Source organism: Bemisia tabaci, chromosome 6 (genome assembly GCF_918797505.1).
Source record: "Bemisia tabaci chromosome 6, PGI_BMITA_v3".
Taxonomy (NCBI): Eukaryota; Metazoa; Arthropoda; class Insecta; order Hemiptera; family Aleyrodidae; genus Bemisia; species Bemisia tabaci.
The window spans coordinates 40967247-40992127 of NC_092798.1; the positions used below are offsets into that span (position 1 = coordinate 40967247).

The following is a 24881-nucleotide window of genomic DNA, read 5'->3' on the forward strand; positions in this document are numbered from 1 at the left end:
ATGAATAACTGATGGATAAATGCAGCTAGGCTAAGTTATCGCCTTCTCTTGAGCGGAAAAAGCATTAAATATGGAGAGACGTTCTATCGAACGCCGGAACCTTGAAATTTTTATCGAGTAAATATTATAGATAGAAAATAACGAGTAGGGCCCATAGCGTTGCCGATTTGAATGAATACCTATTATTTCCCAGGTATTTTACTACGCTGTGAACGGAGTCAATGGCATATTACAATCTTTAATCCCCGAGATGGGGGGGAGGGGGGATTATATTTGTATCAATTGACGTCAGTAATGGTCAGTTGCCCATATTACAAAGTCATATTTTAACAGTCGACTCATGTATGTATATGTAAGGAAAAAACGAAAGCAACGCACTGTTGTACCTTAGGAGAATTTTGCCTTGTCTAAGGCACTTACCAGAATATAATGCACATTTACGTCCTCCATTGATACACATACATGTAATTTCTCGTAACTTACTCCTTAGGTTATTCGAGAGTTTCCGCGGGAAGCCCACAGTCTGATTTTTTGACCCAGCTCGACGAAGCATGCTCCACTGAAATTTTGTCCTGTGAACCAAGTCAGTCACATATTATGCACTTGCAAAACCAGGTATTTTTCTCCGGGCACAAATAGAGTACCTGTATAGCGAGAGTATAGACAGATGTGAAACTCCGAAAATCCATCAGGCCTTCACCGATGCCTCCGCGAATAAAGTTAGGGTCCAGGAATGCAGCCAACCTATGAATTTCAATTATCCAGAGCGATTTACTAATACAATTGTTACGAACCATCGTTTATAAAGCACGTATTTGACTTAGTTTTTGCATAAATTACTCATTTTTGCAGAAGAACGCTCATTTATATACATTCTCAGCCATCTTGGTTAGAATTGGAATCCGCAGACTGGCAGTGAAATTTTGTGCGTAAGAAGTTGGTTAGAAGGGTGACTGCACTTTTGGGCCCTAAGTCCTCCATGAAGCGATCTGTCCATACTCTCGGTATATAGGTACTCTAGGCACAAATAGGCACCTCATCAAGGTTCAGTTTTGGGAATCACCAATAGAGCTCGGGAGGAGGAGGGGGGGGGGGGTCTTCCAATTCCAAGGGAAGTCTGGAAAACCTTTGAAAATTCACATGCCTTATGAGTGATTCTGATCATTTCTCACCTAAAACTGTATTAAAATAAAATGCCACAAACGGCCGAGATAATATATGGTTATTTTGTGTAATTAATCGCATCTTCAGAAGGGGCCAAGTAGAATTTAACAGTAGGTTTTGGGGGATCCAGAATGCCACCCTCCCCTCCGATCCCTCTGGTTCTCCCTAAGTTTCGCCCACGATAGTAATTGAATCGGGACTCGCGAAAACCGCTAATGTCCATTTCTCCAGTCTTAAGTTTTTTTGAGTTCATACTACTCTTCGGAGGTGGTTGCAACCACGAAAGTGACGTTAAAACTTGTCCTCGGGTTTCCTTAATTCCAAAACTTTCACGGTTGTATCAACTCTTTGAGAGTGTTATGATCTCGAAAAAACTCAAGACTGGAAAAATGGGCATTAGCGGTTTTCGCATCTCCCGATTCAATGTAAGATGCTCCTATCCGCGAGTGGGACTTCATCACTGAAAAAAAAATTCTCGGCGTTTTTACCAAGGTCCGTTGGTACCTTTACCATCTCACTTTCTTTTACCAATTATTGGTAATTTTACCAAGACAGAATGGTAAGCTTACCTAAAAACCGGTATTTTTACTGTTTGTTTCAGGTAAGAATACCACTGTTATTGGTAATCAATTCCCGGTAACTTTGCCATTTTATCTCGGTAATTCTACCACAGTCGATGAAAAGTATTGGCGTTTTTACCAAGGTCCAGTAAAATTACCGAGAAAGTTCAATAATTTTACCGAGAAATTACCAATTCCATGAATGGTAATTTTATCAAGAAATAACTGGGATCAAATAGAACCCTGAATTCTATTGGTAATTTTACTCTTCACGGAGAAAAAAACTTCGGGTCCCACGCACGAAGATTTTTTTTTCCGTGTTTTCTTAGTAAATACACCGAGATTTTTTTTTTCAGTGCAATAGCGCGATCCGAGCTGAACTGACATCCATGGCAGGGTCGCGCGTGCCTTCAGGCCATCGGAATTTATAGTTTTAAGAACGCGCTCGCGTTGACTATACATTGTAGCGTGACATTGCAGACGGAGGAAAGTGCTTTGAGAATGATCAAAAATACGCCAACCAGTTGAATTATCCTTCAGCTGCATGCAGGGAATAGTATTTCAGAGTAGTCCGCTTGTTCTGCCTCATTCACGCTCGAAAAATGACCGTGACTCCTCTCAGGAGAATGCACTAATAGCCGCTCAATAATTGATAAGCTGGCGTGGGCAGACTCACGCTATTTCACCGTCGGGCGGCTTGTTAGGTTGAAAAAACTTCCTCGAATTTCATGAGGATTGAGGAAAACACCGGGGGAAAAAACACATTGGATCTGGAATCTAGACTCTTGAAAACATTGACAAGAAAAAGGACTCTTGATTCGATCAGATTTTTGCTTTGATCGAAAGGAAATCCGCTCAAATTAAGAGGTTTGGTTCTTGATTCAAGCAAAAATTCGATTGAATCAAGAGTAGTTTTTCTTGTCGATGTTTTTAAGAGTCTGGACTCTAGATCCAATGTGTTTTTTTTCCAGTGAATTATTGTGCCTAGGACCTGGAAATTCGGACATTGGCGAATCCAGCAAACGGGCAACATTGTTTTTCTCAATTTAAACCTATGAAAATGTATCGATTTCCGGAGGGGCCAGGTGCTCCGACAAGAATCGAGTATTTGAAATAGGTTTAAATAGTGGAAATCAGGTGTTGCCAAATTGCTGGATCCGCCTCTGAACCCGGAAAATTCCGAAATAATATCAGGTACCCAAAAATATTCTGGAAAGTTGATAATCTGCCTTAAATATCTGGACACCCCCCCCCCGCCCCAAAATACCAATTTGCTCATAAGTTAAGCAATTTTTCTTAACTCAGCGCTAAGAATGGCCCTAAATATTAAAACAAATCAGTGAGTTTGCTCTGTACTCCGATGTAAATAATACAAAGAATCCAGGAGACCGAGAGAGGAAACCTTAAAGTTTTTTCAGGGAGTTACCTCCAAGAAGTAGGGAAATATCAGGGTCAAGGCACTGTTAGAATTCTAGACACCGAGAGGAATTTCAAAATGGCCAAAATGCATCAATCTAAATTTGTTTCCTCGTAGACGATAGCTCAAGTTCTTTACTTTTCTCTATCGAATTCGTTATCTACTTTGTTTAGTCCTTTCCTGTAGCGTATAGTCTCTTCGAGCACATATCAGGCCGAATTGAGTACACTTGAGCCGCAGTCCACTTCAATTTTCACCTAAAGCACTAAAAATAGTAACCGACTACAATCAAGTATTTTAATGTGAGGAAAACACAGTTCTTTGTCAGTAGCGCTTTTGTTGAGAAACATATTTTCCTGCTTCAATCTGTGCGTTAAATGCTACACAGCAACCGAAATTCAACGGTATGCCTCACGAATTTCATATTGAGGGTCGAATCTTTTGAATCATGAAAAGTGACGGAAAAGAACCTCGAAAATTTAACAGAAAGCCTCGGCTCTATTTTTCGTATGCCTCTTAACGTGGTACGCCCACTCTATAACTGATATAAGTTGAAATTAATTAAATTAATGTCTCTTGGATTTATCTTCGTCTCTTATAATTGCACTCCATATCGGAATGTCCCTCATATAATACGTGTATTAGTCAGTTTTTATTGTTGTAGTTCAAACTCTGCATCATAAAAAATTCGAAATTCAACTCTTCCAGACCAAAAATATTTCAGTGAACTTTGGAAACAAACGATAAGAATTATAACAAATTCCGACAGTTCGTTCAAAAATAATTGAGAGCAAACTTTTTCTCGTTGCTTTAAACACTAATCCTAACTTATCAACCAGGTGAAAAATTTAGATTGAGAACTCTACTAGTTTTTATGTTCCGAATTCAATCAATTAAACACCGATTTTATTGTGAAGTACGGCCAACAGCTTTTCTTATCAAACATTGAACCAGGTTGAACGTCCATCAGTGCACAACGAAGGAGAGATAATTTGTTTTATCGGAGCTCTAATTTTTTTAATTGTCTATACTTATCGCCTGTCCAACGCTAATCACTCGCGATATCATTTACTTACTTGTCTTCTGATAAATTTCGCACGTTTTGCAACGAATCCTCCTCCAGACATATTTTAGCTTGTTTTTGTTTGAACTGAAAAGTTATGACTCTTAAAGTACAAACCGCTAATTTAAAGGGTTTCTTTGAGTCATACGTCAGGAACAGATATCACATATGCCAAGAGAGGCCTGCAGAAGTGCAGAGTGATCTTTCCTCCCTAATTTTCGAAGTATCTCAAGCACAAATTTCCAAATTTTTCATTCGCCCTCGGGATATCAGATAGATGGCCAAAAATTATTTTCAAAATTTAATGAAATGGCCCATAATTCAAAACGGTCCTCGAGTTTCCTGGGGAACAAAATTTCATCCTTGTTGTTTTTTTTCCGAGCGTTACTCGCGGGCCTGGCATTGTCTACCAGGCTTTAAAAATAAATAGTTTACTCTGTAGCATTTTCCCCCGTCGCATGATATCATCCTGACCACGTATATTAATTTCTAGTTTGAGGTCCACTACCCTCCAATTTGTTGCTTGCACGTGAAGCCATCCACGCAAATGGGGAGTATAGGAAGAGGGTCTAGATAATTGGAGAGGTAAAGAATAGAGATGAAGAACGAGCAAATGTAAACAAAACGAATAAATAATTAAAGATCTTTAAATATAAAAACATCCCAGGCGATGGACGACCTTATTGTCTTCCAAAACGTGCGAATGTCTATTAATAGCACGGAATCGTTACTGAATTTTTCACGACCCTTAACCTAGCTCGACTGACCTATAATCCGCTGGTGTGATGAAGAGATAATATTTTTTAACTCTTTCCGTTGATATATGAAAAAAATTGCACAGCGAAGAATCGATTTCTATTTTTGGACCGTTACTACCCATGGATTTACGAGTAACTAAGACGGAAGAAACCTTAAGTAGCACGCTGTACTTACGGCGAATAACGTTACGCACATCGATTTGCGAAGAACGAAATCTGCGGGAAAGTGGATCAGCAGCTTTAAAATTCGCCCATTCCCAACGAATCTAATAATGTTTCTGAAATAATTATAATTATAAATGGGACTGGAAAGTTCAAAAGGCCTTTATTCTAATTTGCAATACATTTCGACGGACCGATATTGATGGCTGCTCGGGAAAAGCACTTATGTCATTTTGAAAGGTAATCTTTGGCACGAACGAGTGGTCGTTGTAGATATCTTCATAATTACATCGTTCTCAGTGCTGTCATTTTATTTTATCAAAAGATTCCGAAATAATTTTTTCAGGTTTCAACTGATTTGGCCGTGCCATATGAGTTGAAACTGTTTTTGAGTAATAAAACTCAATTTTTTTTTTATTAAAGTCTGAACTCGGTTTTTCTCAAAATCAAGAAAATATTATTTTATTTGCCGTCTATTTGCACCGAAGACTTCAGTTCTAAACGGCAACACTCTAGAAGCAAATTGGTCGTATTTTATTGGAAGGAATTAAGTGCATAAGGTTTGTATGCAGCATAGTCCATTACAGCATAAGTATACGTTTAATTGATTCAATCCCTGCGTCAAAAGTCCAATCGAAATCATATCATCACAAAAACAGATAAAGGTTTTTTTTTACAAGGCATAGAGCCTGTATGTTTAACATCCGACTATCAATCACTAAGCAAATGTATAACAATATCGGGCAATGTACAACTGACCTATTTTCCGTTACGTAGTTCGCTTTGTATCACCGATTGATGCTCATCCGTGCGACCATGACCATTTTCAACCTCGGAATATACCCAACCTCCGAATCATGCAAACGGGATGAGAACAGAATTTAATTTTGGACCTTCTTTTGTAATTCGATTATGAAAAGTTCTGTCTCACGCATACCTGTGTCCCTGTTTGACTGTGTGCTGCAAACTGGCTGTTCAATGGCTAAACTCTGAAATGATGCACCTCATAGCGACGTTTCAAAATTCACACGCATGCCTTTTTTTTAAAAGGGCATAAATAAGCGTATGACTTCAATCTTCTCTGATTTTTCTTTCCTATGGTCTTGTGAAAACTTCAAACCTAATGTTGATTTGTTTTCCCGCCAAAAAATTAACCATGCGCGGAAATATTGAAGTTAATAATTGAATCAGTAAGAACGAAAACGCACAAACTCGAAAAAATTGACATAATCAAGACACACACAAAACTGCTTAGTAGGTGAAGAAGTTAATCTAAGAAAAAGATTTTAGGTGTCGAAAGACAAGTACTTAAGGACACGTTAAAGGCCCGAGTTGGAACAGATGCGTTAACTTCAATGACCTTTATGAAAATTGGCTGTGTTAAATGAAAATTGAGCATTTTCGAGTTTCCGAGTCGGTGTGTTTTCGTTCTCACTGATTCAATTAAGTAAAATACGTGGTCTCGGAGCTCAGAGCCGTATTATAGACGTTCCTTGAACATCCTCTTTCCTCTGGAAGGCGTCGTTTGGTTTATCTTGCAATATTAGGGAGGCGTTTAAAATAGCATCATTAAAAGATAGATTTTTACGAATTTTCTTTAAAGTACAACTGTATAACTCTGGAAATAGATGTTCAAGAGGGACTGCACAGACTTGCCACTACAGTAAATGACAGAAAAGAAAAAAATTGCAAATTTTGAGAAATTTAAGGTGATTCGATGGACGCCATATTTTGTGTCAGAACGACGTGCAATGTATCGCATCGATTGGCTCTACTTTTTCATCTACTAATAATTTTTCTCGAATTTTGAGATCGCAATTCTGTTGTCGGGAGACTAAAGTACTCACTTACCAATTTTTATAAAGAAATTCAACGTAATAAAGGCGTGGTTTTTTTAGAGGAAAAATATCGCATTCGAGTGCAGTTTCGATATCAGTATCGAATGCGATATTTTTCCTCTGAAAAAACCCCGCCTTTATTACGTTGAATTTCTTTGTAAAAATTGGTAAGTGAGTGCTTTAGTCTCCCGACAACAGAATTGCGATCTCAAAATTCGAGAAAAATGACGAGTATCTGAAAAAATGGAACCAGCTGATGCGATATATCGCATGCCGTTCTGACACAAAATATGGCGTCCATCGAATCACCTGTCGGTTCGTGCGTCTCGTGAAACTGTCAATCAGACTTATTTATCTCATGTTTCGTATTTTTTTTGTATAGTGTCAAATTATCGTTACCCCGTGTAAGGATCCATTTCTAAAGTTATTAAAATATATGATTGTACAATACAAAACGATAGTAAAACATACATTTTTATACAGGAGAAAAAAAAAGTTGTCAACTCGTAATAATCTCCACTGGTTGTGAGATATTACACCTTATCGCTCTGATTTTCCTTTACGCATCAAATTTTTGGACTTTTAATACATTTCTACTAAAAAATTCCGATTTTCAATCTTGCGCTTTTTTCATAACGGAGTCAGGTGTCGCGAGAGAATCCTATAGGCAAGCAATAAATACCTGAAATTACTGAAACCTATCATTATTGAACCCGCTCGGATCACATAAGGTTGGATAATCGTACTGAGGAAAACACCGTATAAGTCATCAGGAGTTGCCAAATTTCCCTCGACAAATCACGAATTTTCAGAAATTTTTTTGAATATTTCTCTGTCGATTTTCAGAGGATTTCGTTCGTAATTCGATCTAAAAAATCTGAAAACTTCGAAGAAATAGACTTTTTTTGAAAAACAATTATTCTCTGATGGGAAATTTGGCAATATTCGAATGATCATACGACGTTTTAGCTTAGCACGGCAGTGCATGCAGCACCAACTACTGGTACTGGCAGGGCGTCGATATCAGTGGCGCGGCGTGAATGGTCGATCATCGATATTTCCCCATGCAAAGCTGTGGTAAAGAATCGATTATCAAGGGGTTCGTCGCGAACATCCCGTTCATCGACCCTTTTCCATAGGTTCAAATGGCAGATCAATCGGATTGCATTTTGCAAAAAGGAACCACTAGCATTGCAATGTTGCTAAGATTGTGCAACTTCTTTTGTCTTGGAGGAAAAACCCGATTATCCATTAATAGTTTCTATTTTACTCGCTCAAAACTGTGAATTCAAGACAAAAATTGCCATCTAAATTTCATAGTTTTTCACGATTTCCGCAATTTTATTGCAAAGGATGAAGTTGCACATAATCTTAGCATCATTGCAATGCTGCCGTGCTAAGGAAGAACGCCGTATGAACATTCAAGAGTTGCCAAATTTACTTCGATAAAATGTTTATTTTGAGAAAAGTTATGAATATTTTTCCTTTAAATTTTCAGAATCTTTAGGTGGAATTGTGAACAAAATCATCTGAAAAATTGGGAAGAAAATATTCGTAAGTTTACAAGAAAATTAGCGTTTTATGAAAGGAAATTTGGCAACGCCTGAAGGTTCATACGGCGTTTTTCCTTAGCACGGCAGAATGCTAGTGGTTCCTTTTTGCGAAAGGCAATCCAATCGATGTATCGCGAAGCACGCCATGCCACTGATCAATGCGCCAATTTGTGCACTCTCTTCCGTGAGAATCACTCATTCGCTCATTCCGGCACCGGTAATTACGATAGACAAGTTATCAAAAGTTGGAGGGACTTTTTCCGGTGGGCTCGATCCCGACCGAAGCTGTGTCATAGTTGGGAACTTAACGGCTTCCCCCGTCGAGAGCGGCCTAATGAAGTTTTCAACTCCCAACTTTGAGAGGGGCCTCTTTCAACTTTCACTCTGAGAGAATATCGCATGATAAGCTGTTATTACCGGGAGACAAGGCCGCCAGCGAGTTGCCGATGTGGGGATGACAATGAGTTTCGTCGGAAAGTCGATTTTCGTTTACATTTTTCGGTTTTTCGTTCTTGGCAGAAATGAGGGGGAAAACAAAATAACTGGGTTTCTACAGTCAGTGAAAACCGAAAGAATCGAAAAATATCAGGAAATTTGATATCATTAGGAAAAATCAGGAAAATCGGTCATTGGTCGGGAAATGGAGATGTTGCAAGTGTGAGGGATTTGCGATTTGACCATTGATTTTTATGTAAAAGTTCGCGAGAAACGCAATGGTGCCACTGGTTTTCTCTGAAATCATCTCCCAAGCTCAAAAAAAGCTCTCAAATTGAGGCCAAAATGGAGGGGATATCCCACGCTATCCTGAGAGTCCACCTCTACATCAAGACAAACTCTCCATGCAAAGATAGGGAGCAAATACATTGACAGGGCTGCCACTTTATTTGGGGACTCCAAAACTGAAAACACGGCAACCCTGCTAATGTATTTTCTCCTTATCTTTGCATGGAGAGTTTGTCTTGATGTAGAGGTGGACTCTCAGGGTAGGGTGGGATATCCCCTCCACTTTGGCCTCACTTTGAGAGCTTTTTTTGAGCTTGGGAGATGATTTCAGAGAAAACCAGTGGCACCATCGTGTTTCTTGCGAACCTTTACATAAGAATCAATGGTCAAATCGCAACTCCCTCACATATGCAACATCTCCATTTTGAGTGCGCCAAGCGTTTGTCAACTACATGCAGTTTAGCACATGCCCAATTGAAACATTTGATTCAATTCATCAAAATATGTTGAATTCCACTTTTTTAGTGCAAAAAATCAGGGAATTACATTTAAAATATCACGAAAATATCAGGAAAATCCGAAATTAAATTTTAGTAGACACCCTGGATAAATCAAAATTGTAAAAATGATCGAAAATGCGGCTAGGTAGCTTGTGTCACCGAGCTTTGATCCTGAAAGTCCGAGACATAAAAATCAATAAAATGTTCGATATTTTGGATCGCGTAGTGTTGGAGGCACCACTACACCTCTCTTCATGTTTATTAAAAATCCGTGCCGTCGTTTGGTCTGCAGTCGATCTAGAATCGAATCAATTTTCAGAATAAGGGAGTTACGTGTGTCTATGGTTGGCTGCCACCTTTTTCGTTTGGAGGCTTTCCAGTGTTGTCGAGTTTAGACTTTGTCCGGAGGTGGCTACCGCCACCCATGATGATTTGGAAGTGTAAAATTTTGCAAGAATTTTTTCAGAAGCAATTCCATTGTACGTTACGAAAATGTTAAAGTTTGATATCTGGTGAAGAATGTTTTGTGTAGAATTATCGGATCCTCTTTTGACTTCCGCATTACTAAATTTAATATGCCTCTTGGGAAATACACTAACAAGTCTCTAAATGTAATTATCATTGTAAATCACGACCTGGTCGTTTAATTTAGATGTATAATAAACCGCAACCTCTTCAATAATTAATTAAAACTCTCTTGAATAACTTCAAAGAGCGATGACAACTGACGAATTAGGCACGTTACTAAATCCTACAATTTTGACTCGTGGCAAAGCATGTTTGTGTCCTAACTACCCAGAAAATAATGAAAACTAACTTATGATACCAGGGCCGGATTTACTTACTTGCCGCCCATAGGCTGCCTGTATTTTGCCGCCGTCTTCTCATTCGTTTTGAAACATAAAAAAAAAAAACATCAAGTGAACGTGCCGGAGGGGGAGGGGTGCATAAGACGCGTTTACTCAAGTTGGACACATTTTTTGCGAAAGCCGTGTCAACACTACTATCGAAAGCTCACGGAACTTGGCGCGAAAGTTAAGTTCCGTAAACCGCCGACCGCTGCTGCACGTACTGTGTTTGACGCAATGCTTGAAGTATTCATGCAGTCTTGTAGGCGCTCTACGTTTCACGCCGCCCGTTGCTGACCGCAGCGGCCGCTCTGTCTTTGACGCAATGCGTGAAGTATTCATGCAGTCTTGTAGGCGCTATTGTGTGTTGCATGCCGACCGCCGCGCCGAGGGTTTCTCCTTTTCATCACAAGTTCTCGTAATTATTGCTCTCTGCGCCGCGCCGTTCTAGGTCACATTCCATGTTCGGGTTCTCTCTTAGTCTTAACTCGACTAATTAAAGGTGCTGTCTACTGTATCACAGAAAGACGACAAAATCAGAGATATACTCTCAGGAAATAAGAGATTTTGTCACCATTTCTCGCTTGTAATTTTTTTTCTGAATCCGATTTTTCTTTATAGCTAAATTTAAAAAAATTACAAAATTTGCCGTCATGGGCCACGGCCTATGTGGCCACCCCCTGAATCCGGCCCTGTATGATTCGTCGATACGTATGAAGCCAGAACTAGCTGTGTCAAAATTTTCGACAGTGACACCATCACATTTCTCGCCGATATCATGACTTTTTCTCGCATCCCTCGCGCCCGCTGAACTTGCGTTGCCACAAAACTCCTTCAATTTTTCGTACTGCAATTTTAGGTATGCGTACATTCATTACGTTGCATCATCTTCTCCCGTTCTGTCGCTCGTGATAGTGATGCTGTGTCGAATTTCCGTGGTTTGAATTTAAAGTTTACTTTTAAACTTGGTTTTTTGGTTAGTTGATGTATCAGTAATTTGCGGAAGGAGTGTCACAACTTCGCCTGATTTTTTTCACTCAGGAAAATCCCCAATTACATCACAAAATGCCTTCATTGTCATTGATCTCGTGGCAGAAAACGTCTCTCTTCTCGTTTGTATTTACATATGCGTGTAAATTGAAGCAGTAACCATCGAATATTTCTCTCATGGAATTCCTAAAAATGAATTTCCGTTACACTACACGCTCAGAAAATTTAATCGGTAAAAACAGGGTGTGGGGGTCCTCCGCCGCGCCACACACTAGACCAAGTCAATTGGTGAAGACGGACAAAATTTGACAACTTTGAAAGCTAATATTATCGAAAATATGCAGCAAAAATGTTTAAGAGTGGCTCCATCGGTTTTTTCATTAGATTTCCACTCAGAAACACCCCTTGAAATCGAATATGTAACGAAATAAACATCAAAATGTGAAATTTTAGCCAAAAATTTCATTTCCGACCTCTTTTATTAGCTCGTTTCACTGTGCGCCTTTCAAATACAAGAGATTTGAGTGTACTTTATCTTCCTGTCTTACGTAAAAACTCAGGATGATATCTTTCAAAAGTTCCTCCCACAACCTCTCAAAATATTTGAGAAATTATTATACCAAGAATGTGTTTTACTACCTCGAATAGGTTCAAACAAACATTGAACTTTTTCTCTTTTTATTTTGCAGATTTGTATCAAATCACAATGGCCTACGCTTATTGGAAGTCCGGTAAAATGAACGATGTGGCTGTGTTTGATTTGTTCTTCCGACAAAACCCCTTCCAAGGGGAGTTCACCATTTTCGCCGGCCTCGAGGAATGCTTGCGATTCCTCGAAAATTTCCACTATTCAGACAGCGGTGAGTGCATTTTTTTCTGCTGACCCTCCAGTTTTCTAATTTTTCTTATACAGGGTGATCCAGGGTCAACGGCCAGACTGCAGAAGCGTGTTCTATGCAGAGACAAGAGACCCTCCACTGGCCTCTTGGCGACAGGTGGAAGCTTTTACTTTCGGGGATTCAACAGTTCCTTATGGACAATTATAAGGGAGCAACAGTCATCACCCTAATTTCGGCTGTTGACCTACCTACATGGTCGATGATGAGCTTCGGGTGACGTCATGAGCCAAACAAGTTTCCTAAACTTCGGCCATTTTCGGCTTGTTTGCGAAACGAAACTGCCAACACGTTGTTAAACATCAACCATGTAGGTAAGTCAACAGTAGAATGTTGAAGTTCCGAAAGTAAAAGCTTCCACCATGGCCAAGATACTAGTGGAGGGTCTCTTGTCTTGGTTCTATGGGTCAAAATAAGCCTCGAGTTGGGTTTTTTTTTTCCATAAGTGCCCTCCAGTCGGAGCTATACGGCCTTCCAAAAAAATTCGGAAAGTAGCCTATCGTTTTTCCTGACAACGGTTGTGAACCAAATCTCATGAAAATTTGTACTCATCTGTACTTCTATGCCCTGAATTCGTGAATTATCTAAACAAATTTAAATCTCCATTTGAAGAGGGGGTTTGGGGGTGTTTCGGCTCCCGCATTCCGGCCGTTTAACCGTGGATCACCCTGTATCATTGCTACTTCTTCCGCATTGCACGCTAAGCCAGTTCGAGATTTTCGGGCGATAATCTGACTGACTTTTTGCCGTATGTTTGATTTTGTCTGCTTCCTTGAGAATGTCATTGTTTTAAAATTTGCTGCCATGAGGAAATCCATCAATATTAATTGATATGAGCACAGAATTAGGTGCAACACATCTTCGGTGTATAGTCTCCCGTTTTCTCCTGACTTGTTGTTAGTTTAGTATGTCAAAGCAATAGAATAAAACTTTGCAGCCTCTGGACATGTTTCAAGAAGCAGGGTGTCTAGCAATCTGAAAAATTGTGAATTATCAGGCATTTTTTCCGTCCAAGAAAACCTAAAAATAGTAATGGAATCCGCGAATAAGTTGTCAATCAAAGCACTTTTGAAAAAGAAAAAAAAGAAAAAAAATGAAACCATCAAATTCTCTCTCTTGCTGTCGGAAAACTCGGGAATTTCGCGGAAAACTGAGCTTTCTTTCTGTAGACGTTATCATTTTCTCCAGGAGTAAATTCAATTATTTGGACGTTGAAGCGAGTCCCATTAAAACAAATCGCTTCTAATAAATCAGTGGTAAGAAAACCTTTATTTTCTATGCCAAAAAATCATAGAATTATCAGAGTTTCTTCCTGCCTAGAAATGACCGTCAATCTGGGAATTTCTTACCTCTCGATTCCAAAAATCATGGATATATCATGGAACTTTCTCCTGAAAATTTCTGATAATCACGGAATATTTCGCATTTTGGTCATGAGAACACTAAAATGGTCAGATTTTTTTCATTTTACTTAAAAAAAAAAAAAAAAAGAAGAAGCTAGATATCCTAGGCAGAGGGAACCGGAACCAGGAACCTACGTAGTTGAGCAGTGCGTCTCAAAAGATACAGTATTTTTGGTAAATTTGTTGTTTTTTTCCATAAAAAAATGTTGTTGCGTATTTTTTACACCAGAGGTGCTGTTTGTAAAATGTGTAACCTCCTAAATCTTTCCAGACATCGAATACTTGAAAGCAACGCTTCCGAAGTCCACAGAAGAGGAGTTCTACGTATTTTTGCAGAGTTTGACAACCGAGTCCGTCACTTTGTACGCCATTGAAGAAGGCTCCGTCGTCTTCCCGAGGTAATTTTATTAGCAACAGTTCGTAACATCATACATTTAAGCATTTAAAATCTTTCTATGGCTATTGAATTTGTTCAATCATTTGGGAAATTTTACATACTCCCACCTTCCTTTTAGCTGAAGATAGTCTCCAAAAGAGCTCGAGTATTTATTTATATTCGATCCCCAATATTCTTTAAAGCGAGAATATTTTTGAAAATTCAGGGTGATTGATTAATGACAGTGTTTTTTCTTCTTCCTCTTCTTTTCTTTCTTCTCTTTTCTTTTGTCCTCCTATCTTTTTTTTTTTTTTGGACTTCTATTCAGCGAAGATAGTTTCTAAAAAGTCAGAGTATTTATTTGTATTCGATACGCAGTTTTCTCTAAAATGAGAATATTTCCCAAAAGTCAGGGTTAGAATGATCGACCACTGATGTTCTTTTTTCTTCCTCCTCTTCCTTCCTTTCCTCTTTTTTCTTTCATCTCTTTTCTTCTTTCTCCGTCCTCTTCTCCTTTTTTCGTAAGTCGATGAAATTTTTACTCAAAAAATGTAACTGTTCGCGCCTTTGCGTGTAACTAAGAAGTTTTTAAAAACTCGTATGCAAAGTTTTTTTAGAGCTCTTTTAGCCCCCATAGTTTTGTTACATTATTTTGTCAACTAATTATCTCCGGATATCAGAAGTTCCCAAAACGCGACAAAATCAATTCGTCTGCCTTAATTATGCCCAAAAGGTTGGCACTGTCACGTCAGTGGGATTTGTTAAGTTCTAGACGGACTGAAAAACATCTAAAAATCCTTGACGCGGCGGAAAATTAAGTGGAGTTGTGGGAGAGCAGAAAATAAGAAAATATTTGACAATGAGACAAGTCCAAGAAACAGGTGGACGGTAGACATCAGGAAGGCAGCGGAGTCGTCAGGCCAGAGAAATGGACCACCAGACAAGGTACAAATTTCAGCATTCTGATACATGTTTCTTAACCAAAATTTCACGTAAAACGCGATGCACACAACGAAAATTACCGAAATCATCTCCTTCCGAAGATATTTAATGATTCTTGGTGTGTGAATTCAAACCACCCGCTCATGAAAACTCAATGCTCTACGCGATTCACATCGCGCGCTAAACGTTATCATGACTGTCTCTGCGATAAAAAAAAATGGCAACCTCAATCTTGACACTTTGGCTCAGTTATAGCAAATTGCTTATAGTTTGAACAACACATGGTGGAAAACGAACATTGCTTGATTGAGAAGCTTGATGAAACCGTTGTAGTGCGAGGTTTGACTCACGTAGAGCTTTGAGTTTCTCGTGAGCAGGCAGTTCAAATTCCTCGTAACAAATGTGAAATAAAAACGTTGATATCTTCGTTAGGAGTTGGTTTCAGTAATTTTCGTTGCGTAAATTGTGTTTTGCGTGAAATTCTGATTAAGAAACATGTATCAGAATGCTTAAATTCGTACCTTGTCTAGTGGTCCATTGAGTGCCATGGGAGTGCGTCTCCAAGATGCGCCGGATGTGAGCCGAGGTGATGGTCGTCTTTATTTTTTCGCTACGCTAAATAGCACGAGGAGAAAAGGGTAAACCCCGTAAACCAAAAGAATTCAGCTCGTCTTTTCTTGACTGAAAAGGCACTTCGAACTGTGAAAACTGTGAGTGAGGGTGGTGTGCAAGCGATTTGGTGGAGGAAAATCACTTGATCGCTCGTCAGTCATTTTGCAGTTGCACGTGAGTGGAAGATTGAACGGTAGAAACTGATCCGAACTGAGCTGAAAAGTCAGTTAGAGGGTGTTCGGCACCATGTCATGTCAGTGGGATTTGTTGAGTTCTAGACGGACTGAAAAACATCTAAAAATCCTTGACGCGGCGGAAAATTAAGTGGAGTTGTGGGAGAGCAGAAAATAAGAAAATATTTAAAGGGCCGAAAATGTTGTATTAAAGAATTTGGAAAAATACTAGAATTACAGAGTCACACTTTGAATAAATAATGTCCAAGCAGAGAAAATGGCATAACGTAGTACTACGGGTCAAGATGGTATACCTCGAGAAATGGGCAGCGCAAGCTTTTATAGACTTGCTGACGTCACAGGTGGTGAGACAACAAGTCTACAGGCTATTGGCTGGCTATAATCAGTGGAGCTATCAGCTGCAATTTTATGGGACATTACTGAAGATTGTTGAAGGATAAAACTGAAAGTTGAAGAATGGACTGGATTGAGTGAGACTAAAGAGTTAAAATGAAAAATCTAAAATGTATGAGAAATTTATAAGTTTAGAAAAGAACAAGTTGCAGGTAATTCAATACCTGTGACAGGCACTCAGTCTTCCCTCTCTTTGAGCTCCTCCGAGTAGCATCTACCGAGAAAGCACCCCATAAAGTAAGAGAAATATTTTCAATTGGAGAAGCCCACACCATTTTTAACGTCCGCGTCAAAATGTATTCAATCTAAGACATTCGTAGGTCTTCCATTTAAAATACAAAATTGTCTACTTTTCAGAGTTCCCTTGATCAGAGTGGAGGGTCCATTAATTATCGTTCAACTGTTAGAAACCACCTTTCTCACCCTAGTCAACTTTGCAAGGTAAGTTGCAACTTTGTAAGGTTCTGTTTCCTAACATCTTTCATCTCCAGCACGTGTAGCGTTGTCATTGTCTCATCTTTTACCTACCTGATCTACCCTGGCAGGAAGAGGACGCCAGTGCGCCTTAATTTCTTAGCGTATGCAACATGCACTGACACGGAGGCAAAATAGTCGCATCCTTGCAGGCGTTACCATTCACGCTGAGCTGATCCGATTTTCGTGCAATTATTGCGAACTCATGTATGCATCACACTCCGGAGACATGTTTTAACTATGAAGCATATCAATGGTTCTATGTAATGCTTTCCATATTATACAGTGAATCGCTGGAATATTGATTTTAAGTTGTTGGAAAACGTTTGAATGGAAAAGTAAGGAGTTTCTCCATGGTTTTGTGTTCAGGATCAAGAAATAGTGCGATCGCTTTGCACAATTGAGGGGCTTGGAGGACAAGACGCATATGTGCAGTTATTACTATCGCAAGAAATACGTGTTTGAAGTTTCAAAATCGTATAGAGGGTTATGGGAGAAACGAAGTTTAAACTCATTTTTTGATCCTTTGAAGTTGAATTTTAGTTGTGAATTTCTCACAGAATATAGTTTCAATCTAGTTTTAGTTGAGTTCATGAATTTCTTAATTTTTCAAAAACTGTACTTTTGTGCCTTGTCCTCCGAGCTCCTCAATATAAGAGATAAAAGGTACAAGGATAAAAAAATCAAACGAACGAACAGTAAACTCCGAGAGTCATCATTTTGTTTTACGGCGTTTGTTTTCATATGTGTTACTGCCGTCAAGTCAGGAAGCCATTATAAATCTCGACTCATAAAATAATTTCCTTCATCGTAAATGGCATGACAATAACAATAGCTCCAATATGTAACCGTCAAAGAACTACCGTGATGGGGACGAAAATAAAAACTATTCCGAGGATGTTGGCGTTTATTTAACAACATGACGTAAATTTTGCGCCAAGCCGAACGACTTTGTCGGCCTAGATTCTCTAGAAAGTTATCATCTCAATGAAGGAAAAATACCCTGCGAGATTAGAAACCCATATTGAGGGCTAACGTACAAAACCATGTATCTCCGCTGCCAATGTAGGAGACCTCCTGTCATCCTTTATTTCCTCTTTGGAACACCAGTGAAGGTAATTTCTTGAAAATGTCCATGGATTTTCTTCTCTATTAGCAGAGTACTCTGTATAAATCTCAAGCCGTAAAGTTTCTCTTCAAAAAAATGTAATGTAATGGGAACGGAGATGCGTTGTTTCGCACTTTGGCTATCTATGTAAATTGAGGAAGAAGCGTCGGTCTTATGAACCGATAAGTTCAGCAGGCGCTTTCCCATCAGGAGGTGAAGTCCTTGGTCACGCAAAGCGACCCCTTTGCTTTCGATAGAACCGAACTGTAGTTCGGCCAACCGAGGATTCAGTCCCTCGAACCGAAGGCTCTGTGCAACCAACCGAAAAAATTTGGTTCACATGGAACTTCTTCCATATCAACGGAAGTCCTAGTCTCAATGAATCAAAAAACATCCCGGTTGCTTAAACTGAACCTCCGTCGCCGAACCGGAGTTCGTCTCCTTCAGCTGAAGAGGTCGCTTTGCTGAACCGAGGGATCAGTTTCCTGGATCGACGAGTGTTCACGGAACTAATCGATTCTTGTGATCCTGGTTTTTCTCGTAGGATGACAGGCTGCTGTGGCCCCCTTCTTGCTCCCTCTGAAAACCGATGATCAAGTCGAAATGAAACACCTATTATATCTCTGATTGCCACGTCCGTCGCACGGAGAAAAAAAAATGTGGGTTCCTAGGGTCGAATCTTAGTTCATATGGAAAACCAAAGTTTTCTTACCATTTAATCAAAGCCTATTTGGACTAAAATCTTGGGTTAAGAACAGGGCCGGATTTTCCTACTTGCCGCCCATGGGACGCCTGTATTTTGCCGCCCCTTCTCATTCGTTTTGAAACATCAATAAAAACCATCCAGTGAACGTGCCAGCGGGGGAGGGGCGCATAAGACGCGTTTACTCGTGTTGAACACATTTTTTGGGAAAGCCCTGTCAACACTATTAGCAAAAAGTCACGGAACTTTGCGCGAAAGTCAAGTTTCGTAAACCTATCTCTAATGGACAAGGCCTTCCATTCATAAGAAATGATCGAAAAAATTATGAAAGAACAAACACAAAATTTGGTTTTATGATTTTAACTTTCGCCGACCGCACCGTGTTTGGCGCAATGCGTGAAGTATTCACGCAGTCTTGTAGGCGCTATGTGTTTCACGCTGACCGCACTGTGTTTGGCGCAATGCGTGAAGTATTCATGCATTCTTGTAGGCGCTATCCGTTTCACGCTGACCACAATAACCGCACTTTGTTTGATGCAATGCGTGAAGTATTCGTGCAGTCTTGTAGGCGCTAATATGTGTTACATGCCGATCGCCGCGCCGAGGACTTCTCCTTTTCATCTCAAGTCCTCGTCATCATTTCTCCCTAAGTCCAGGCCAAATTGTGTGTTTGGTTTCTCTCCTAACTCGACTAATTAAAAGTGCTGTCTCTTGTATAACTGAAAGACGACAAAATTAAAAATTACTATACTCTCAGAAAATGAGAGATTTTGTAGCCTTTTCTCGTTTGTAATTTTTTTTTTCTAAATCCGATTTTTTTTATACCTACATTTAAAAGAATTGCAAAATTTGCTGCCCCCTAGATTTCCCGCCATGGGCCGCGGCCCTTGTGGCCACCCCCTCAATCCGGCCCTGGTAAAAAATACGGATTTCAGTCTGGGTATCAATAACTTCGGTTCAAACTGTTCCTACGGTTGAAAACTTCAGTGTCCTCGTGAACCTATCTTTTTCCTGCCATGTACAAAGCTCCCGCTTTTGTTACATTTTTTTCACAAGGAACTTAACCGGCGATTTTTCTTGAAATTTTGGTGAGATTTCCTTAAAAAAATTAAACGTGACCGGAGATCATTTCAAACTTAAACATTTCAATGGAGATTATGTATCTTTTTTCGACTCCAACCATCGAAATTACTATTTTAAGTCGCGAGTTTTCACCACTATGCTACTTTTTTTTCAGCTTGATGGCGACGAATGCCGCGCGGTACAGATTGGCCGCCGGTCGCAGGATAAAGCTTCTGGAGTTTGGGCTTCGAAGAGCGCAAGGACCTGATGGAGGACTTTCCGCATCCAAGTACGCTTACATAGGTAAGAATTTCTGCGTGCTCCTCTTCTTATCCTTATTCACCTCCTTATCCTCCTTCCTTTTTTCCTCATTCTCCTCTCTCCCTTTTCTCATCTCCTTCTCCATCCTCTCCCCGTCTCCCTCCATATCTCTCCTCCTCCGTGGATTCGGACTTCAACCATCGGAATCTCGTAAACAACGGGATGATACAACTATTCAAGCTTCCGTGTGTTGCACAGTATCATTCTCAATTGAAGGCGTTTTTTCTTTCCGCAGGTCGGGCTTTCCTTCTGATGTCACTTCTCATTCCTCTCTGCTCCTTCCTCACTCCCCTCGCCCTTTCACTCTCATCAATCCTCCGTATTTCTTCTTCTCTCTCTCCTCTCCTCCACCTCTTCCTTTCCCCCTCCCTCCCTCTCCACTTTCTTCTCCAGGGTGTCTACAAGTCCGGAAATTCCGGAAAGTCTGGAAATAGAACCGATCTTTTGAGGGGGGCCGGAAGTACTGAAAAAGTGCGGAAATTCCGCCAAAGGTCCGGAATTTTTGTCATTTTTGTCTCAATTTGAGCGAGAAATTCAAATATTTGAAATTTTTCGAATTTGATGAAATTCGGAATTTCATCAAATGGAGGTACTGAAAAAGTACTGAATTTTCCTATTGAGGAGGTACTGAATTTTTTGGGAATGCACTATAAAAGTACTAATTTTCGGCCCGCCTGTTTTAGAAGACACCCTGTGTTCCTGCTCCCTCTTCTCCTTCCTCTAGATTCTTCTTCCTGGCGATAAGTTTGACTCTACAGGGCCAACTTTGACCAGAATTAGGTCTCCGTTAATTATCCCAGGGCATCCCCCCGTGCCGCATGCTCGCATTTCACGTCCTACCGTGCCGCGGAGCGAGATGCCGACGGCGGCCCCTGGCGTGACGGAATTTTCGCCCGTCCGAATTTCCCGGGGCACGGAACCGGGGGGCTAATGGAGTTTCGGCGAAAGCCCCTCCGGTCGGCGATTAATCCGGTCGTGTCACATCCGTGCCGGAATCGATGGCGATGGGCTCCGCATTGTGTGAGGCCCGCCAAGGTCGCCAACTTCCGACGAGACGGGGTACGGGTTGCGAGCGAGCCGGTACCTCTCTGTGTCAACCTATCGATTGTTCCTCGCTGCACCTGGCATGATCACCCCCCCCCCCCCCCTCACTCCGGCTCCCGCGCCGCGAACGGCTTTTAATCACTCCATCCGCGTGCGATTTATCAGCCTTTTCCCCCCGCCGAGTCGGCTATTCGTTATCAGTTTGCGCGGCTGTCAAGACCGGAACGCCGGCCATCTCAAGGGTAGGCAATCTGCAACGCCGAGCCCCTGCCGCACCGTCGCTATGCAACTTGCCGTGCGAACTTACAGTCAAACATGAGAAATCCATTTCTGATTGGCTTCCGTTTCTCCGTCTCCGATAGTCACACACCATAATCTATTAGTCTATTGTGTCGTGCACCTTCAAGTAGATCACCTACATTTTTACGGGCTGCAAATATTTTTAACTGGAATGAACTAGGAAATTAAAATATGATGACAAGAAATAATAGTAATAAGAGTGGGAAAGAGGGAATGAAGGATGGGAACGCCGGTCATCTCAAGGATAGGCAATCAACAATGCCGAGCCCCTGCCGTACGTCGGTATACAATTTGTCGTGCAAAGCTTCCGCAACTTTCAGCGAGACACGAGAAGTCCATTTCTGATTGGCTTCCGTCTCCCTATCTCCGATCTTTGGCTCCCATTGTGTCGCAAACCTTCACAAAAATCACCTACATTTTGACATGATGCTATTATTTTAAACCGGAATGAACGAGGAAATTAAAATGCCTCGAGAGACGATCGAATTCCGATCAAAAGTAATTCAAAATTGATCATTTTATGACTGTTGGTCTCATTCTTCTTTGATTAAAATTGGATGGATCGTTCAATTTTGATCAAAATGCAATGTCACCATCCATAATTTTTTCCGAATAGAACTTGAATGAGAGAATGACAGGGGGTTTGAAGGACAGGAGTTTAGGAATAAGTCAATCCAAAATTACGAAAATCATACGGACTGTGTAATGACACGGACATCAGGACCCGAGATGGTGTTTTTCTAAAGGAACTCTACAGCAACTCAAGCTTTGCCTTAGAGATGAAAAAGGCTGCTTGTATAGCGCGTCAAGCTCAAAGAGGAGGCGAGGACCTGTTTGACAACTTCCAGAGAGGGTCTAACACCGCGTGATGACTTCACGCAAAAAGTGTTGATAATTTTGGCAAAAATATCTTTAGGAAATGCCAATTTTGTCCATGGAAAGAGGAATCGCACAATTTTTTACATAATTTTTCAGGGTGTAAGGGATGAGGACCTGATCTACCTGAAATTTTGTACGTCCTTGAAACTCCTTAATTTTGCCAATTATAAGATTTTTAAAAATCTTCAAAAGTTCTTGATTTTGTTTTTCAGAGGCCATCATGAAAGCTGTATCAATTTTGTGGGGGAAAAATTAAACATAAAACCTGAACTAGACGATTTTTAATTTCATCTGTTAGTCATGGTTCTGCACATGCTGTTTCAGCTGCTGCTACCATTTCTTTACAGCTTCCTGCCATGATGGTCAGGGGCAGTTTTGAGATTCCCCTCTCCAGGGTCTCAAAAATATACAAGTGGCAGTTCATATTATTTTCAAAAAACGAGCGGCAGTTTACAGCCTTCATAACTATAAATTCCCTTTCTCAGAAGCTGCTGCTTTCTCTAAAAAAAAGAGCATTTCTCTCTGTCATGAATACATACTCTCCTGTGAAATGTTCCAGGTGGTTTTGATGGTACAAGTAATGTTCTTGCTGGTAAAATGTTCAACATTCCAGTTAAAGGGACTCATGCACACGCCTATATCACGTCTTTCAACAATTTAACAGAACTTCAAGTTAAAGTAAGTTTGAACGATTTTTTTTTTATTACTCTTCTACCTCGTCCTCCATGTTTTTCTTCTCTGCTGTACTCTTTTTTTTCTTTTGAGCTGATTCTGCGTAGTTAAATTAACGCATGGTCTTGTTTTTGAGTTTGTTCTTTTTCTTGCACTTGCAGTACTTGCACTCGAATGATTTGTATGATGAAAGGATGGCGCCTTTCTTGAACTCTAAATCATCTTTGTTTTCTTCGATGATCTGTCCTCTTTTTGTCCCCTCTAAGAAATTTACAATTGGCATTGCAAGAGCATTTATATGAATGTTGATTTTTGTTTTGACTCGGGTGGTTTTTCGAAGCTCCTTTACGTAAATTTTGCACTTCCTAAATTTTGGTTTTGTAATTTTCTGATTACATACTTCGCCCCTGTCTGTTTTGTGTTCTTTGCAGTTGGTTGTACTGGTAAAAGTCAAATATATAGTGGCTTTAAATTTTCGACTGAAAAGTAGAAGAAATTAACCTTTGGAAAGAAGATGTGTATAAATGGTCAAACTCAGCGTTTTTTGGAGATTTTATTGAAAGGTTATTCTTTCTTTTCATAATTCTATGTCATGATGAATAGGTAGTATAGAAACCTCTGCTTCTATAAACTCATGTTCATCGGGTACATAGTCCTTAAATTACAAGAACAATTTTTCAGTTTGTAGAAACAGTAAAATATTTTTCAGTTTTCATGACTTTGGACAAATACTAAATATTTTTTAGGTTTCTGTACTCTTATTATCGCTCGAAAAGGTTTTGTTTTTATCAATCCTTAAGCTTTCTTTGGTTCATCACTAAAGTGCACCCTTGGGGTACGTTTTTTCATGAATGATACACTTGTTTGTATTCTCTCGAGTTTGTTTGAATTATTTATCCTCGTGAATCTATCGCTTCAGCTTTTCCCCTGATAGATTCGTTAATATTCCAGCCTTGTTAGAAAAATCGCCTATCATCAACAAAAATCAGTTCTTTTGCATAAGAAACTCTGCTAGAAGAGATATGACTGGACAGAAGCCTGAATAGATTCTTTATCTTCAGAAGTTATGTAGGAAGTGTCAATTTTCTCATCAAAATCATGCTTCTTACTTCATCTATCGTTTCAAAGTTGGATTGAACTCTTACTTCAGTACGTCTCTTGATGGTGAGGAATACCTCCAGCCAGGGTGATTTTTCATCAGGCAGAACTTCCTTTCTTCTAATTGTCATCACTGTGATGGAAACCTGGGATAAACCATTGATCTACATATTGATGGCTAAAGTAGAAAAATTCGTTGCTCTGATTGTGATGTTACAAATTGCTGCCTAGGGTTTACTTACATTTTCAATAGAAGCACAAAGAGTGTTTCTTCTTGAAAATTAATTTATAAAATTTTTTATTGAGATATTATTATCAATTTTATCTCTAAGAAATGAAACATAGGTAATTGGAGATTCTGAAATGTAACAATAGATTTTTTGACTCTAGCCATTTATGTAGACCTACTTATGTATGCACACGTAGGACTTTAGTCGCAAATTGAACTTTTTGGATTAGTTAAAATTCATCTTTGTTTAAGAGCTAAAGCTCAGTGTGGTGTTTTGTCTGTTGCCTTTCGCAATTTTACTATCCAAGCACTCTTTCAAGGCTGTATGGTATATTTCACTGAATCAAGGATAAAAAAGGAGTAATCAGCACTAAAATTTTGGCAATAATAGTTTTCAAACATCAATTGATGATTGATGTAGGTACCTATTAAAGTTATCCCGTAGGATCTACGAGAAGACAAAGTTCATAAATTCACCTGCTTCTTCTTGTTAATTCAAAAACGAAGAGAGCAAAATAAATGGATGCAAAATATTTCAATACAAGTCTTCTCCGATTCTACTCCAAAATAGCTAATGTGTAGGAAGAATAATATGTTAA

The 24881-nt window shown here is 39.7% G+C and overlaps 1 protein-coding gene across 2 annotated transcripts in view; it reads left to right on the forward strand.

The window, feature by feature from the left end:
* Naprt (nicotinate phosphoribosyltransferase) overlaps positions 1-24881 on the forward strand; it is a 75527-nt gene that overhangs the window by 32270 nt on the left and 18376 nt on the right. For both annotated transcript variants that reach the window (XM_019050679.2, XM_019050680.2), the window contains exons 2-6: positions 12266-12436; positions 14147-14273; positions 16750-16833; positions 19915-20042; positions 22843-22961. In XM_019050679.2, the coding sequence (XP_018906224.2) occupies positions 12266-12436; positions 14147-14273; positions 16750-16833; positions 19915-20042; positions 22843-22961 (629 nt within the window). The remainder of the gene's footprint in view (positions 1-12265; positions 12437-14146; positions 14274-16749; positions 16834-19914; positions 20043-22842; positions 22962-24881) is intronic.